Source organism: Pelobates fuscus, chromosome 6 (genome assembly GCF_036172605.1).
Source record: "Pelobates fuscus isolate aPelFus1 chromosome 6, aPelFus1.pri, whole genome shotgun sequence".
Taxonomy (NCBI): Eukaryota; Metazoa; Chordata; class Amphibia; order Anura; family Pelobatidae; genus Pelobates; species Pelobates fuscus.
The window spans coordinates 248,512,246-248,529,966 of record NC_086322.1 but is presented as its reverse complement, the minus strand read 5'-3'; the positions used below and the strand labels follow the sequence as shown (position 1 = coordinate 248,529,966).

Genomic DNA, 17,721 nt, shown 5'->3' with positions numbered 1-17,721 from the left:
AAAAGACAGTTTTTTTTGTACCCAAACTGCAATGGTCCTTAAGCGTTCAAAGGAGGACAATCTCATGACCTTTGAGTTGGCAAGGCCCTTGTCCCTATTTCCTCTATTGGGAATTCCCTTTTCTAAGAGCTCAGATTATGTAGCAATGTATAACGGAACATCATAGCAATAATGACAGCAAAAAAATGTTTTTAAACTAAAGTATATGTCAGTAACACAAGTGTACCAGTGTATTAGACAGTTGATTCATGTTTTAAATGACTAACCAAACTACATTCATAACTATCAATATAGTATGAACTCAGCAAAATGTTATAATTCATGCCTCATTTCATACTTTGTCTCATGAAAGTTCTCCTAAAACAAAAAGTATGTGGAAGTAACTACACTTGGGAAAGTACTCATTCAGACTTTTTTTTATATATAATCTTCCTGACAAAACAAGAATATTCTTATTTATACATCTTTTGTTGGTCTACAATAACATAATTATTCCCCACTTTATCTAGAAATGCCTGGTCACAATTTGGTTAACATCTTAGCATTGTAGATTTAGTCATTGAAAAATGTGCAGGCACCTAACCATTATTGCATCACTAATCAAGGAAAACAAACAGCTCCTTCAAATATTTGACTGAAGCCAAACTTTGCTTAAAAATGGAAAAAATGCTTAAAATGGAAAAAAATATGAGACTGAAGGGAATTATGTTACCTATGAAAATGCCTTGACTTTAAATCTGTGCCTGCAGAATAATCCAGTACAGTGGAGTAGCAAGGGAGGGGGCAGTCCGCCCCGGGCTGCACCTTTTGGAGGGCGGTGAGGTCCCGCTCCCTCCTTGTAGCGTGGCCGCGCTCCGTTCTGGTCTGCGGTACAGGAGCTTCAGTTTCTTGTACCCGGCCGGACAGACAGGAAGTGCTCGCTCGTGAGCACTTCCTGTCAGTCCGGCCAGGTACAGGAAACTGAAGCTCCTGTATTGCTGTTCGGAGTGGAACATGGCCACGCTACAAGGAGGGAGCGGTAAGAGTCACAGAAAGAGGGGAGGCAAGGAGGAGAACCAGGGAGGGCGGGGGGGAATAGAAAAACACTAAGGGGTCTCTGTCCCTGACAGCATGGGCCCCCTGATGGACCCTTTGGACAGCGGCCTCGGCGGTTTCCCGCGCGGGCCGGGGCGCAAAAGATAATGGCAGGTACCTGGTCGCAGGGGTCCGCAGGGCGGCCGGGCCCCCTGGAGGGACGGGCCCAGTCGCAGCTGCGACCCCTGCGACCGTGGTATGTACGCCAGTGGATGGGGGTAGTGAAAGAGACACACAGAGAGGCTGAGGAAGGGGCTAAAGAGAAGCACAAAGGGGTTGGTAGGAGAGAAAGAGACACACAGAGAGGACTCTGGAGGCAGACACACAGAAGGGCCTGGAGGTGAAAGAGACACAAAAAGGAGCTGGGAAGAGTAAAAGACACAAAGTGGATGGGGGAGTAAGACACGCAAAGGGGTTGGGAGGATGTAGGAGACATGCAAAGAGGGGAGATAAAAGACACACAAGGGGCTTTTAAGAGATACACTAAAGGGGATGTAAGACACAGTGGACCGTGGTATGTACGCCAGTGGATGGGGGTAGTGAAAGAGACACACAGAGAGGCTGAGGAAGGGGCTAAAGAGAAGCACAAAGGGGTTGGGAGGAGAGAAAGAGACACACAGAGAGGACTCTGGAGGCAGACACACAGAAGGGCCTGGGGGTGAAAGAGACACAAAAAGGAGCTGGGAAGAGTAAAAGACACAAAGTGGATGGGGGAGTAAGACACGCAAAGGGGTTGGGAGGATGTAGGAGACATGCAAAGAGGGGAGATAAAAGACACACAAGGGGCTTTTAAGAGATACACTAAAGGGGATGTAAGACACAAAACATTAAAAATTATTAACAAAATAAAAAAAAAATAAAAAAAAAAATAAAGAGCTGCTCCCGTCTCAGCCCCGACAAGACTCAGCCCCTATCCTACCCCACAAACTCTCTCTCTCTCACACTGCACACACACAATGCATCCCTACACACACACAGAAACAGACAATGCATCCCTACACACACACACACACACAGACATATAAAATGCATCCCTACTCACACACAGAAACATGCAATGCATCCCTACTCACACACAGAAACACACAATGCATCCATTACACACACACAAACACAATGAAAAATGAATTTTTCAGGCATGTATTAATTGGGTGTGTATCTTAAAAAAGCTTGAAAAGTTGTAAACAGTTTTGATCTAGAGGTGTGGGGTACTTAAAATAGGTGTATTAGGTTCAGCCATGGACGTCTGCGACTGCACCAGGCATGAAGTGGGTCAGATGGGGCGGCAAACTCAGGGGCAGCCCTGGGTGGCAAAAACTGAATCCAGTATGTTACCTTCATCGGGTCAGATGACATGGCATGATTGTCACAGTAACAAAGGATTAGTCTAACCTAAGAGGTTAATACATATCCCCATTAGTCCAACTGCACAGTGATTAGTGTTATGTTTTTTTTTCATCTGAAGAAAGGTAAGTAATAATTATACAGAATAAACAGCAAACACGTGTAATCTCATAAAAAGCTGTTTAATGAAATTGTAACAAGATAACCCCTAATTATAATAATTACACCACATCTGACAATTTAAGAAACCCAGATTCCAAAGACCATGGCCTGGACTGGTACAATGACACTGTGATTTACAAATATTTGCATGTTTTGTGAAATCCATACAATTTCATGTTTCCTTTGTTTCCCCGTGTGGCAGTTATACATTTATTGTATTTATTGTTGTCTTTATGTCTTATCGTATGTTTGTTTTCTGCACTGTTAAACTTTAGTTCCATTTAAAGGTAAAGAAATCATCCAGTTACTTTTGGAACAGTGCCCAAGTGTGTGCCATTCTAGATCCCAGTGACAGAGTTTCATGACCTGTCTTTTGGCTACACTGTTCCCTAGTAGATGGGATCGGCTATGGAGTGGAACGATTTATAGACATAAAGCTAGGCCTCAGTGCCAAAACCATCTTTATAAAGATAGTGGAGAAGGCAAAGGGACTGATTGCTGCTGGTGCAGGAGAAATAACAGAGCAGTATATCCAATTCTTCAACGTTAACAGAAATAGTTCAATTAGGTTAATAACCACATTACAATAACGACAGTATACTTCTCGTGAAATTAAATACCTATACCCCAGGGAGGGTGTAACATACTTGTGTTGGTTGGGGTAATACTCGCCTCCGTGTCCTAAATAAAATCATGACTTTACGTCATGCAATTAGTAAAATCGGGTAATTTCATTAAAGGACACGGAGGCTCATATTATGCTTGTTCAAAGCTGTGCAACCACCGTAGAGTAAATATGAGGAACTAGACGAAAATAGAATTCACAAAAAGTAGATTCCCGGGACCAAATCAGCAGCACGGAGGAGGTCCTCTAACCTGAAACCTAAGGAGAAAGCTTTTCATGCCATAGCGCTTCTAACATTGTGTGCTCCGTAATTGGAAGTGTCAATGTCAGCCAACATCATGATCCATTTCACCCAACTAGATAAGTTCACTGTAGAAACAGGTTGATATGGGCGTCGAAGGGCTAGAAATAAATCGACATATGTACGATCACGCATTAAAGAGGTCCTGTCCTCATATTCCTTGAGACAGGCCACTGGACATCGGTTAACATTATGAGGAAAGGCTGGATAAATGACCGAGGTAATGGATGGTTCATGCGCCTTGAGATGTCATCTGGAGTAAAGGAACGTGCCGTAATATCCAGTGCACGAACGTCTGAGACACGTTTACAGAAGATGAGACAAAAGAACATAACTCACTTTGCCGTGAGTGGCTTGAGTGAAAGGTCTTCATTCTGAGGCCAATTCTCAAAGAGTCGAAGGATAAGGCTCACATCCCATAAGGAGGAATATTTAGGACGTGCATATCTGATGACACGAAGGAGTCAACATACCAAGAGATATTTGCCTGCAGGAAATCCGTTCCAACCCTGGTGGCCTGCCGATATTGCTGAACTATAGAGATTGATCTTATGGTAAGCTAGTCCGTGGTCAAACAGTGAAGTAAGGAAACTGAGAACCTGACTCACAGGTGCAGATATGGGATCCATGTGTTGTTCCATGCACCGACCTTTCCATGAGTTCCGGGCATGGAGATAGGATTTCCTTGTTCCTGGTGCCCAAGCTCCCGCCAAAAGTTCCAGAGTTGTTCTTGAATGAAACAGAGTCTCCAGAAAGGAGCCATGCTAATAGTCTGAGACATCCCTGGAGGAGAAGGGGATGTGGATCCAGCAATAGGCCTGAGAAGACAGGGAGTAATCTCGGGTAGTCTATGGACATTTTCATGAGTGTAAGGAGCCAAGGCTGAGCTGTCTAGAATGGTGACATCTGAGTAGTGTCTGAGCAACGAGAGAAAAAGGTGGAAAAGCATACTGGTGAGTGTTCGGCCATGGTTGTAGGAAGGCATCCAATGCCAAAGCCTCTGGATCTGGTCTTCAGCTGAAATTAAGGTATGCGACAAAAGCGTTCAGTGGTCATAGACAGGTCGAACGCCCCACCTTTCTTGGGGACTAGGAAAAGGTTGCTCAAGAAACCTGGGGTGTGAGGATGAATTTCCGAGATTGCACCTTTGAATAGCCTAGGACAGTTTGAATAACCCAAGCATCTGAGGTTAACCTCCACCAAGCACTTACAAAATTACTCAATCTGCCCCCCACTTATATCAAAGGGAAATGGCATGAACTTAAACTTACCATAAGGCCGTTGGCTATAGTTAGAACCAAGTCCACAACGCTGCCAAGGTCTGCCTCAAACCGGGAAAACGGTGCCTTGGGATCCCCGATATGAACCCTGGGAGGAACAGTCGGGCAGACGGCCCCGATATCTGCCGGCCCCGCCAAAAACTCTCTGGGAGAATACATGCTTCATATTGGCTTGCCCTTATCAAGTGCCGCATGTGCCTAATTCCTTCACAAAATTGTCCCCAAATAGGAGGCCTTTTGCCTGTGGTCCAGGCTCTGAAATAGCTAGAGTCACTAGCTTAGGCTCTTTGTTGTGGTGCAACCACATCCTCTTTGGAGGAAGTTTTGGAGGCATCCTTGTCCAAGTGACGGGATTTGTGGGCGGATTTATGCACACTGGGGGCTACCGGTTTACTCTCTGGGGGGACAGGGGAAATGAGAGTAGGAGGTATCTGGGTGGACATTATGGCTTGTGTGATAGAGTGGGACAGGTTATCAGACATGGTCCCCATAGCCGAGTGTGTGTATGAGAGGGGTGCAGTGTGGGAGGGGTGGTGTGTGTGTGTTTGTGTGGGGATGGGGTGTTGTGTGTGGGGGTGCAGTGTGCAAGTGTGTGAGTGGTGCAGTGTAGTGTGTGTGTGCGTAAGGGGGCACTGTGTGTGAGGTTTGTGTGTGTGTGTGAGGGTGCTGCGTGTGAGGGGTGCTATGTGTGTGTTTGAGGGTTATATGTGTGAATATGTTTGGAGGTATTGTGTGTGTGGGGGAGATTCATGTAAATATATATTTTTTATTTTAATTAAAAAAGTGGATTCATAGTGTATATAGGGATCTAGTGTGTGTGTGTAGATGATCCAGAGTTGTGTAAGGGATCCAGTGTGTGTCTGGAATGTAATGTGTGTAGGGGTGCAGTGTGTATGAGGGGTGCAGTTTGTTGAGGGGTGCAGTGTGTGTGTGAGGTGGTGCTGTGTGTGTGAGGGGAGTGTGTGGGTGTTGTGTGTGTGTGTGAGCAGGGCCGGCGCATCCATAAGGCCAGTAAGGTATTGTCATGCATGATAAAGGGCATTCATTCTTGGGATGAGAATATCATTTTGCCTCTTTATAAATCACTGGTAAGACCACATATTGAATATGCTGTGCAATTTTGGGCAACTGTTCTAAAGAGGGATATTATGGCACTAAAAAAAGTGCAGAGGCGGGCTACAAAATTATTAAACGGAATGCAACATTTCAGCTATGAAGAAAGGTTAACAAATTTAAACCTCTTTAGTTTAGAAAAAGTCACCTGAGAGGGGATATGATAACATTATACAAATATATCCGGGGGCCAATAAAAACCATTGTGTGGAAATCTATTCACAAACTGGACTTTATATAGGACACGAGTTCATGCGTTTAGACTGGAAGAAAGAAGATTTCACCTAAGGCAAAGGAAAGGTTTTTTTACTGTAAGAACAATAAGGATGTGTAATTCTCTGCCTGAAGAATACAGATGTTCAAACAGCAACTAGAAGCATACTTGCAAAAACAGAATATTCAAGGATATAATTTTTCAGTGTAGGGTAATAACTGCTCGATCCAAGGATAAATCTGACTGCCATTCTGAGGTCAAGGAGGAATTTTTCTCCTAGCTTGTTGCAAAATTGGAAGTGCTTCAAACTGGGTTATTTTGCCTTCTTTTGGATCAACAGCAAAAAACAAATGTGAGGAAGGCTGAACTTGATGGACACAATTCTCTTTTTAGCTATGTAACTATGTAACTATTGTATTTTTTATAATCAAAAGTTTTTTCTGTTTTTTTTAAAGTAGCCCCTGTCTCCATAATACTGCCCCTGTCCCCACCATGCTGCCCATGTCCCCTCCTATGCAGCACCTCCCCCCCCTCCACAGCCCCTGCTCCTATCTTCAACCCCTGCCCCTATCTTCAACCCCTGCCCCTCTCTACAGCCCCTGCTCCTCTCTACACCCCCTGTCCTTCCCTCTACAGCCCCTGTCCCCTCTCTACAGACCCTGCCTTCAATATACTGCCCCTGTCCTCCCTGTACAGCCCCTGCTTCCATAATACTGTCCCTGTCCTCCCTCTAGAGTACATGCCCCCCCTACATACCCCTGTCCTCCCCTCTACAGCCCCTGCCTCCATCATACTGCCCCTGTCCTCCTTCTCTACAGCCCCTGTCCCCACCATGCTGCCCATGTCTTCACCTATGCTGCCCCTGCCCCCCCTCTATAGCCCCTGCCCCCCCTCTACAGCCCCTGCATCCATTACACTGCCCTAGTCCCCACATACTGCCCTAACCCCCTTTACAGCCACAGCCTCCATTATACTGCCCCTTTCCCTCCCTCTACAGCCCCTTGCCCCCCTCTACAAGCCCTGCTCCCCCCTTTGCAGACCCTAACTCCCCTACTACACATCCCTTCCACTACAGCCTCTATTCCCCCACACACAGCCACACGTGTGTGTGTGTGTGTGTGAGTGGTGCAGTGTGCGAGGAGTGATGTGTGTGAATATGTTTGGAGGTATTGTGTGTGTGTGAGAGATAGATTCGTGTAAATGGAATGTGTGTAGGGGTTCAGTTTGTTGAGGGGTGCAGTATGTGTGTGAGGTGGTGCTGTATGTGTGAGGGGAGTGTGTGGGTGTTGTGTGTGTGGGGGTGCTGTGTGTGTCAACTACTTCAACCTACTTCAGCCCCTAACTTCAACCACAGCCCTTGCCCCCTCTACTATAGACCTTGTCCTTCTCCACTACAGCCCCTGCTCTCCCCCACTACAGGCTCTAGCCCTCTACTACAACCCACGACCAGCCCCCCTCCGGAGAGTCTGGATCTGTCCCTGCTCTGTATGCCTGTGTTTGTATGTCTCTGTATGACTATATGTCTGTGTTTGACTGTATATGTATGCCTATGTCTGTATGTTTTTATATGACTCTGTCCATACGTCTCTGTATGCCTTGTCTCTATTTTTCTGTGTGACTACATGTCTGTGTATGCATGTCTCTGCATGCCTGTATATCTCTGTATGACCTTGACCATATTTCTCTGTATGCCTTGTTCTGTATGTCACTGTATGCCTGCATCTTTAACATGTTAACATTTATTTCTAAACTCATGACAAAAAAACTCATGAGAAAATTTAGAAACTATTTAGCATGGGTGTTTTTTGGCGGTTGTAGATGCGTAACAGATTTTGGGAGTCAAAGTTAGAAAAAGTGTTTTTCTTTTTAAAGGACCACTCTAGTGCCAGGAAAACATACTCGTTTTCCTGGCACTAGAGTGCCCTGAGGGTGCCCCCACCCTCAGGGACCCCCTCCTGCCCGGCTCTGGAAAGTGGAAAAGGGTTAAAACTTACCTTTTTCCAGCGCTGGGCGGGGAGCTATCCTCCTCCGATCCTCCTCTTCTCCTCCCCGTCGGCTGAATGCGCATGCGCGGCAAGAGCTGCGCGCGCATTCAGCCGGTCACATAGGAAAGCATTCATAATGCTTTCCTATGGACGCTTGCGTGCTCTCACTGTGATTTTCACAGTGAGAATCACGCAAGTGCCTCTAGCGGCTGTCAATGAGACAGCCACTAGAGAATTAGGGGGAAGGCTTAACCCATTCACAAACATAGCAGTTTCTCTGAAACTGCTATGTTTATGAAAAAATGGGTTAACCCTAGCTGGACCTGGCACCCAGACCACTTCATTGAGCTGAAGTGGTCTGGGTGCCTAGAGTGGTCCTTTAATTTTTTTCATCATATTTTATAATTGTTGTTATAGTAAATTATATGATATGATGAAAATAATGGTATCTTTAGAAAGACCATTTAATGGCAAGAAAAATGGTACATATGTGTGGGTACAGTAAATGAGTAAGAGGAAAATTACAGCTAAACACAAACACTGCAGAAATTTAAAAACAGCTCTGGTCCCAAACGGTAAGAAAATGGAAAAATGGTCTGGTCACTTAGGGGTTAATTGATATGCGATCCTGAAGAAGTGAGTTTTCAATGATTTTTTGAAGGAATGGAGACTGGGTGAAAGTCTAATGGAGAAGGGACGGGAGTTCCACAGAAAAGGTGCAGCCCTGGAGAAGTCTTAAAAGCGAGAGGTGGGAGAATAGACAGAGGATAGTAGTAGGTCTTCGGCAGAGCGCAGGAAATTCAAAGGTCACATATTGAAAAATACAAATGTAAGGTCAAAGAAGCAGAACTGGAAGCATAGCATTGCATTTTTTCCATTTCAGCTACAGTCAGGTCCATAAATATTGGGACATCGACACAATTCTAATCTTTTTGGCTCTATACACTAACACAATGGGTTTGAAATGAAACAAAAAGATGTGCTTTAACTGCAGACTTTCAGCTTTAATTTGAGTAAAGCTGCAATGGGTTTTTAGACAATGACCCATCCAATTTTCTTAACCTTCCTTCTATAACTTCTTACCCAGTATATAGACACTAGTTTAAGCAAATGTGTGTATCATGCAGTAACTGTAAATAATTATTGTGTGACATATTATGAAGACTACTTAGTTTAACAGAAAGAACACTATTAAAATCTGGTTTACCTATGACACTCTTTGCAAATGAGGCACTTTTTAAAGTGGCTAGACCAAGGTCACCTATCTTTACAAAGCCAGTGGGTCCTGTGATGAAGATGTTGTCACATTTGAGGTCACGATGGATAATTGGAGGACTTCGGGTGTGGAGGAAATGCAGGCCTTTCAGGATCTGACGACTCCATCTCTGCAAAACTTTTAGCTTCATCTCTTTGAATCTTTTCAAGTAGCTACAAGCAAAAGTATTTATTAATCAAAATGAATCTACCACACAATAGACATTAATGTATTTATCTCATTAGTTTCACAAACATACTGAACAATCCATTAACCATCTCAGCATGCTTTTGATGGAAAACAAAAGAAAGTTGTTTAGGTCAGTTCAAAATAACTTCCATATACTGGCCTGGGAAAAGGACTTGTGATCTCAATACAAGCTAGAAGAGTGGCTTAGCACTGAGGGGAATAACTCAATGCTCCAATCTGTGGGAGAACCCTCTCAAATTGGTTTACATACGGTATTTGCCCCCTTAGAGGCTACATAAAATGAATCTGAACTTATCTGATAAGTGCTGGAGAAATCGTGGCCTATTTGCTACTCTATCACATATTTTTTGGTTCTGCCCATGTTTATCAACTTACTGGAAAGAAATACATAAATTGATTCAAATGGTAAATTCTACTATCAATGTGCTTACCCCTGAGATGGCAAGAGTTTTACAGACACCATTGCAAAAATAGACAAGATCAATTTTGGGCACCACTGATGGAACTACCGCGGTCGCAGGGGTCGCAGCTGTGACCCGGCCTGTCATTCCAGGGGCCCCGGCCACCCTGTCGATCCCTGGTACCGGGGTGCCTGCTAGCATTTTGGTGCGGCCCCAACCGTGCGGAAAAACCGCCGGGGCCGCATTAAAGGAGCCCATCCGGTGGCTCATGCTCTTGGGGCCACCCAATGGCAATGGATTTCCTGGGGCGTGGTCAGCGCTGCGGCATTTAAAGAGCGCGACCAGGCCCCAGTGATGATGTCAGAGCTGGGTGGAAGTCGTCACTTCCTCCCAGCTAACATAGCACTGTGAAGGAGGAGAGAAGAGAGTCAGAGTGGGAACTCTGACTCTCATCAGCATGAAGTAGCCACTGGACCACAAGTAAGTCACTCATTTTTTTTAACAGTTTGTGTGTGTGTTAGAGAATGTCTGTATCAGTATATCTGTGTGTGTGTGTCTGTCGGTATGTCTGTGTGTGTGTGTGTCTATGTGTCACTGTGTGTATGGATGTACGTATGTATGTGTGTCTGTATGTATGTGTGTGTATTTGTATGTCTGTATGTACGTGTCTGTATGTGTGTGTGTGTGTGTATTTATGTGTCTGTATGCATGTGTCTTTGTGTATGTGTCTGTATGTATGGGTCTCTGTGTGTGTGTGTGTGTATGTTTGCCTGTATGTATGTGTGTTTGTATGTGTGTGTCTACATGTATGTGTTTCTGTGTTTGTATGTGTATCTGTTTGTATGTGTGGGGAAGCAGGGGCGTATGGGGTGGGGGAGGTAGATGTATGGGGGCGGGGACATATGGGGGGGCCAAAGGGCAATTTTTGTACCGGGGCCCCGTGGTTTCTAGTTACGCCTCTGTTGGGCACATATTAATTGCAGCAACTACTTGTATATCAGCAACTACTTGATATCCAAACACTGGATATCATCAGAGATTCCTTCTATTAGGGAGGCCTTACACCTAATACTTGAAAATAAGGGATACGAACTTGCCATCTGCAACATTGAATAAACTCCTGATACTACTGGGACATATGGGAAAATTATATTAAGAAGATGTAATTACTATGGTCTTCTCTTATTTTTGAAAGTTGTAACCAGAAATAATAACATAACTTGTTATTTATTTTTTTTTTTTATTTTTTTACTTTTAACCCTTTTTTCATTTATTACATTACGACTTTTGTTGCAACATTGTATTTGACAGAAACTGGGCCAAGAAAAAGTTATAGATCCTTATTTTCTTATATACTTAACATTTTGTAATTGACTTTTTCAAGTTAATATATAAGATGTTACATAATGTGTATTATATATATGTGTGTGTGTGTGTGTGTGTGTGTGTGTGTGTGTATGGGTGTGTGTACATTAAATATTGTTTTTTTATATTATGTTTTTAAAAAATCTTTCAATAAGCAATATTTGGGAAGAAAAATAAATATATAAATTACCTCTGTCTGATAAACAAACAAAAAAAACAGTTTGAAGCCATGTTCGGATTAGCCATAAAATGACTTTAAGCTACCACCTGGGACCCAGCGGTTAGACAAGGGGCTCCTAGTATCATTAACATACTTATCCCCAAACTCTATAGTAAGAGTCAAAAAGAGGGATCATAATTCTTCTTCGTAATGTGGGATCGTAATTCTTCTTCGTAATATGGGGTAAAATTCCCAACTTTAGTCATATTTAGTCAAAGCTGCTATAAATGTGCACTCCAGGGCTGGAATATACACTTATTGGGCAATACAATATATGGGTAATGCATTAAAATATACATTAAAAAAAAACTCTGTTTTTTTTTTCTTTTAGGGTTTTGTGAGATAAATATGTCATCTTCAGTTTCACTCATCACATAGGTTAAGTAGAACTGTTTGGTAAGTTGATAGCAGCAACAACTGCAGATAATGTTGTTCACATTATTCACCCAAGTGCTTACTGGGAATAATCGCATTCTCGACTTGGGATCTCTACGAGATCTGGAAGGTGGAGGGATGAGTTTGTATAATTGCTTATGTACAATTGTACAAATCTGTCATTACAATGTCTCCAGCAGAGGAAGGCTAGAAAAAAAAATCAACTATATATGAAAGACCTACAGCATCAACCCAAAAATTACCACACTTCACATGTAGTGGACATGGGTTAAGAAGTATGAGCATCAGGCCCATGCTCCTTCTGCCATCACAGGGACTCTGGGACAATGTAGTAAACATAATGAGTGGGCTTGCTTTTGCCCCTTTTAAAACAAAAGAGCAATTCTTTACAGGTTCTTTACAGGTAAGGCAGTTTTTAGTTTTCTGTTACTTTAAAAGATTCCTGGTTCCGTAGGCAGTGGGATGAAATATATGTGATTTAACTTAGTGCCATCATCCTTTGAGATCTGACTCCAACAGCTGGCTACATAACTATATAGCTCACCTCCATTGCCTTGCTTTCCAATCTGTCTCTCATCTATCCAGTAAATTGTATTGAATTGAACAAATGACTTATGGAATTCAATTAAAAAGCCATGTTGGAAAAAAAATTAAAGTTAATAATGAGTCTATGTATCGTTTCATGCTATTTTCATGCTATTTTGGTCTACGTTCTTTGTCAATTTGTGACTTTAGATTTAGTAGAACAAACTAATACTATGCAGTTTATACATGTTTGCAATGAGTCCTAAATCGAAAATAAAAAATGAACACTCCAACATAAAAAATGAATACTGTATATTTACATTTAATGTTGGAGTGTTCCTTTTGTTTTAAATTAATCCTAATAAAAAGCCATTCCCCTTCTTTTAAAATTTTTCATTCGTTTGAAAAAAATTGGAGATGGACATTTTGGACTTCTGCATTTAAAAGTGTTTTGCCTAAAACCGCTCTGAGGGTAAGAACATTTTAAAAAGCACATGCTGGCCATGTATTTAAAATAGAATGAAATCTTAAATGAATACTCTAACATTAAAATAAATGTATCTGTTTTCGATGCTGGAATTTTGCTTTTTTTAAATTTCATTTAGAGTCCTCCTTTGTTAAAATCAAAAAGTTAAGTCTCATTGCTGCTGCTGCGCTACCTCTAATGAAGTCATCAATTCTGATGACTATTGTTCGGTTTTATTGTGTTGGATATGTAGGGTGCATTGCTTGCCATTCTGTCATAGAGAAGCATTGGATGCATTCATTGTTATCATGCTATACATTTTACAGATGACAGAAAGGGCCAGAAAAACTAAATCTAAAAGTTCTTGGATACAATATTGCTCATATTATATACCAAATAAACAGTGATGGCATTGAAACAATTAAAGCAAACAATTAAGTTATAACTTACGTTTTTAGCGTTCCTGATGTCATTAACTCAGTGACCAGGACTATGCAGATCTGACCCTTGACAGTGGATTTCCAGGAATCATAAAATCTGACAATGTTTGGGTGCTGTAGACCTTTTAGCATCTCCACTTCCTCACTGAACCTTTGCCGCTCTGCCTTTGTCAGTTTCCTGGTCTGTAAACAAAGCAGAAGGTCATTAGCAATTTGCTCTGTCTTATTCATCCCATTGCCATCATATTAATTACAAGCTTTGTGTGAAAAATTCACAGTTAAGGTGTACGGGCAAGTTAAACCAGGGTAAAAATGTAAAAGTTCAAGAACATCGAGGCTTAAAATACTTTTTTTGTGTGTAAAATAAGGTGGTTGAGAAGATCATGAAAGGGATACTCTGAGCAACATGACTACTGCAATCTGAATTGTATGCAGTTCATAAGACACTGTTCAATGTGCCCCAGGAGAATTACTCTTTAAAAACCAAATGCAACTGATTGCACAACTCTTTCCTGATTATAACCATATTACAAATGAAGAAGTTTGTGTTAGAGCCAGACAGGTCTATATTTTTTAAGTTTCCTACATTAGAGGATGCCCAAACAGTAAATCCAGTTAGCTTCCCTCAGCCTTAGTTTGATGAATCTATTGGTGGGTGAAATGCCCACAATTCATGTAAAAGACAGGCCTCTTGTATTTAGTCCCACTTCTCAAACCTACAACCCCCCCCCCGCCAAAAAAAAAAAAAAAAGCTTAGTGCAGTTAATATTATGCCATCTGCTTTTTTTTTTTTTTTTTAAACATGCGTTCACAAACTGTATAATATATAAAGAATGGATTTATGACAATTTCGTATAAGTTCATCTATCTTGAAAACATTATCATTCATATATTTGCCCACAGAATAATATATTTTATAAACAGACATTTATGCTGATTGCAGAAATTAACTAAGGTCAGCTGGTGCTGCAAACAGTGTGCAATATGTGGTGTGAGAAGTGGGGGCATGGATATAATATTCAGTCTTATCCCTATATCTCTGGTCACTAACTGCACACAGCTCGAAAAGTCCAATTATAGACTGGAAAAGGAACATACAGATCCACATCTTCTGCCAGGGTTGTGTGGAGGAGCACCATTATATTTATAAGTAGAAGTGAGAGCTGTCCTCTGTAAACTCACATGTAACAAATGACTCATTTGTCTTTTTTCCTAACTGAGGCCCCTTTCCTTCATTTTCATCTGTAAGTACTGAACAAAAATATTAATTGAGGCAGTCAGCTAGACCTTTATCCTCTTCTACATACTTTCCTTCTTTTGGTTTTAATCTAACTAATCCTTGTTTTACTTTTCTTTTTTCATTTATGTATCTAAAAAATTTTGTCCCCCTTTTTTTTTACTGACTGTGCTATTTTCTCTTCTGTGTGTAATTTGGAAGCTCTTATAACTTGCTTAGCCTCTTTCTGCCTAAACTTATAGATCATTCTGTCTTCCTCACTGTTTTTTTTTTTTACAATTACTAAACGCTTTTAGTTTTTTACTATTTTGGCCACATCTGCGGAGTACCACAGTGGTTTCTTGAATTTTTTGCTTTTACTGACAAGTCTAATGCAATTTTCTGTTGCCTTCAGCAGTGCAACTTTTAAATAATCCCTTTTCTCTTGGACTCCATTTAAATTGTTCCAGTCTGATAATGACTCCTTTACACATTTTCTAATTTCAGAAAAGTAGTTTTTTTTTTTAAGTCTAAAACGTTTGTTTTTGTGTGGTGTGACTCAGTCACTGTTCGTATATTAAACCACACTGACTGATGATCACTGGATCCTAAACTTTCCCCTACAGTAATATCTGATACCAAATCTCCATTTGTTAACACTAAATCTAGTATGGCCTCTGTATGAGTTGGTTCCTCAATGACTTGTTTTACAGACAATCTCAGTAGGGAGTTTAGAATATGTGTGCTCCTGGCACAAGCAGCTATTTTGGTTTTCCAATTCACATGAGGAAAATTAAAGTCACCCATGATGATAACCTCCCCCTTCATTGTCATTTTAGCTATTTCCTCAACTAGTAGATCATCTAACTCTTCTATTTGTCCTATGGGCCTATAAATCACACCAACACGAGTTACTGTGTGATTACCAAATTCTAACGTAACCCAAATGGACTCTATGTTCGCCTCACTAACTTTTATTAGGCTAGATTTTATGTTATCCTTCACATACAGGGCCACCCCTCTCCCTTTCTAGTCTTCCCTGTCTTTTCTATATAAAGAGTACCCTGGTATTGCTATGTCCCAATCATTCTTCTCATTATACCATGTCTAAGTAACAGCAACTAAATCTACATTATCAGTTGCCATTATTGCCACAAGTTCATGGATCTTATTTCCTACACTTCGAGCATTTGTAGACATGGCTCTAAGCTTATAATTTTTTAACACACTTGCTACAGGCACCTTCTGTCCTTGTATTGGGGGGCAATTGGATTGATTTTTTATCACCCTTTTGCACCCCAAGTTTAAATACATCCTAGCAAAACCTCTGAACTGCTCAATGAGAAAATTTGTTCTCTTTTGAGAAAGATGCAAACCATCTTTTTTGTACAGTTTATTTCCATTCCAAACAGAGCTACCATGAGAAATAAAGCCAAATCCTTGCTCCCGACACCATTCACCAAGCCACAAGTTAAAGTCCCTAATACGCAAGCGCCTGTCGTAGGCAGATAATGTAACAGAGCAGCAGGAAATGCTAGCAGAATGCTTGGTTGTATAGGGAAAGGTATTAGCAGTAGAAAGAGGGAAGTGCTCATGGCATTGTACAAAACACTGGTGAGACCTCACTTGGAGTATTGGACGCAGTACTGGAGACCGTATCTCCAGAAGGATATTGATACTTTAGAGAGAGTTCAGAGAAGGGCTACTAAACTGGTTCATGGTTTGCAGGATAAAACTTACCAGGAAAGGTTAAAGGAACTTAACATGTATAGCTTGGAGGAAAGACAAGACAGGGGGGATATGATAGAAACATTTAAATACATAAAGGGAATCAACACAGTAAAGGAGGATACTGCTATATTTAAAAAGAAGAAAAACTACCACAACAAGAGGACATAGTCTTAAATTAGAGGGACAAAGGTTTAAAAATAATATCAGGAAGTATTACTTTACTGAGAGGGTAGTGGATGCATGGAATAGCCTTCCATCTGAAATGGTAGAGGTTAACACAGTAAAGGAGTTTAAGCATGCGTGGGATATGCATAAGGCTACCCTAACTATAAGATAAGGCCAGGGACTAATGTAAGTATTTTAAAAAATTGGGCAGACTAGATGGGCCGAATGGTTCTTAGCTGACGTCACATTCTATGTTTCTGTCACATTGGGGGAATAGAGGCGGGTATGGAAAGCCACAGAAGGACAAGACATGTGGATGCCATAATACAGAGAAGATATGGGAGGACTCTACTGAGGGAGCAGGGAATGAGGCTGGGGAGATACAGTTGGCTGGTGAGACAAAAAAAGAGTGAGACACACACGCAATAAGTGGGGTGCTAAAAAAAACACACAAGGGGTAGGGAGAGGGGAGAGACACAGCGGTGAAGAGATACAAAATTAAATGTAAGTTATGAAAATATTTTGACTTGTTCTATATTTGAAGAGTGCCATTTTTTCAGCATGCCCATCCAGGTGGTCATGACATCTTGTAGGTCAAAAATATATCTGCCACTTAAAGACTTCACAAATAAACTCAGTGCTGGAAAGAAATAAATGGTACGCACTACACTCTCTATACAAGAACAAGCATGAAAAATGACATCTGAAAAAATTAAATACTGGCTAAACTTAGAATGGCAGGTAACAAAAACCTGAGTAAAACCGACAAACAATTGCAACTCCTTATATATAACATAACTAGCATGCTATTACATTAATATTAATTTCATCAATTACTTCACCAACCCTTTGGTTCACCTGTACTATATACTATGCCAACCCGAACTGCAATACAGTTTGAGCATATCCAGTGGTTAGAGGAAACCGATGATGGCCTTTTTAGACCATGAGCGCTGACTAATAACTGTAATAGACGAGTTAAAGGATTTTTTTTTACTTTCTCAGAATTGTAACTGACCAACAACTGTTGTGCATTTAAAAATTCATTTTAAATGTATTATGACATTGTAAGATTGAATCAACTAACTTGATAAATCAATATTCTTCATTGTCGATATCCAGCCCATCCAATCAAGCCAACATAAACATCCACACACTGACGTCCTCCGGTGTCGGCACATGCCGTTCTTTGCAAACCCCGGACAAAACCGGCAATGGAAAAAGACTGCGGCC

At 41.4% G+C, this 17,721-nt stretch overlaps 1 protein-coding gene across 2 annotated transcripts in view; it reads right to left on the bottom strand.

Annotated features, from left to right (window-relative positions):
- The window catches only part of WNK4 (WNK lysine deficient protein kinase 4), a 353,137-nt gene that overhangs the window by 185,134 nt on the left and 150,282 nt on the right, over positions 1–17,721 (bottom strand). For both annotated transcript variants that reach the window (XM_063458916.1, XM_063458917.1), the window contains exons 2-3: positions 13,387–13,559; positions 9,306–9,526 (exon numbers count right to left, since the gene is read on the bottom strand). In XM_063458916.1, the coding sequence (XP_063314986.1) occupies positions 9,306–9,526; positions 13,387–13,559 (394 nt within the window). The remainder of the gene's footprint in view (positions 1–9,305; positions 9,527–13,386; positions 13,560–17,721) is intronic.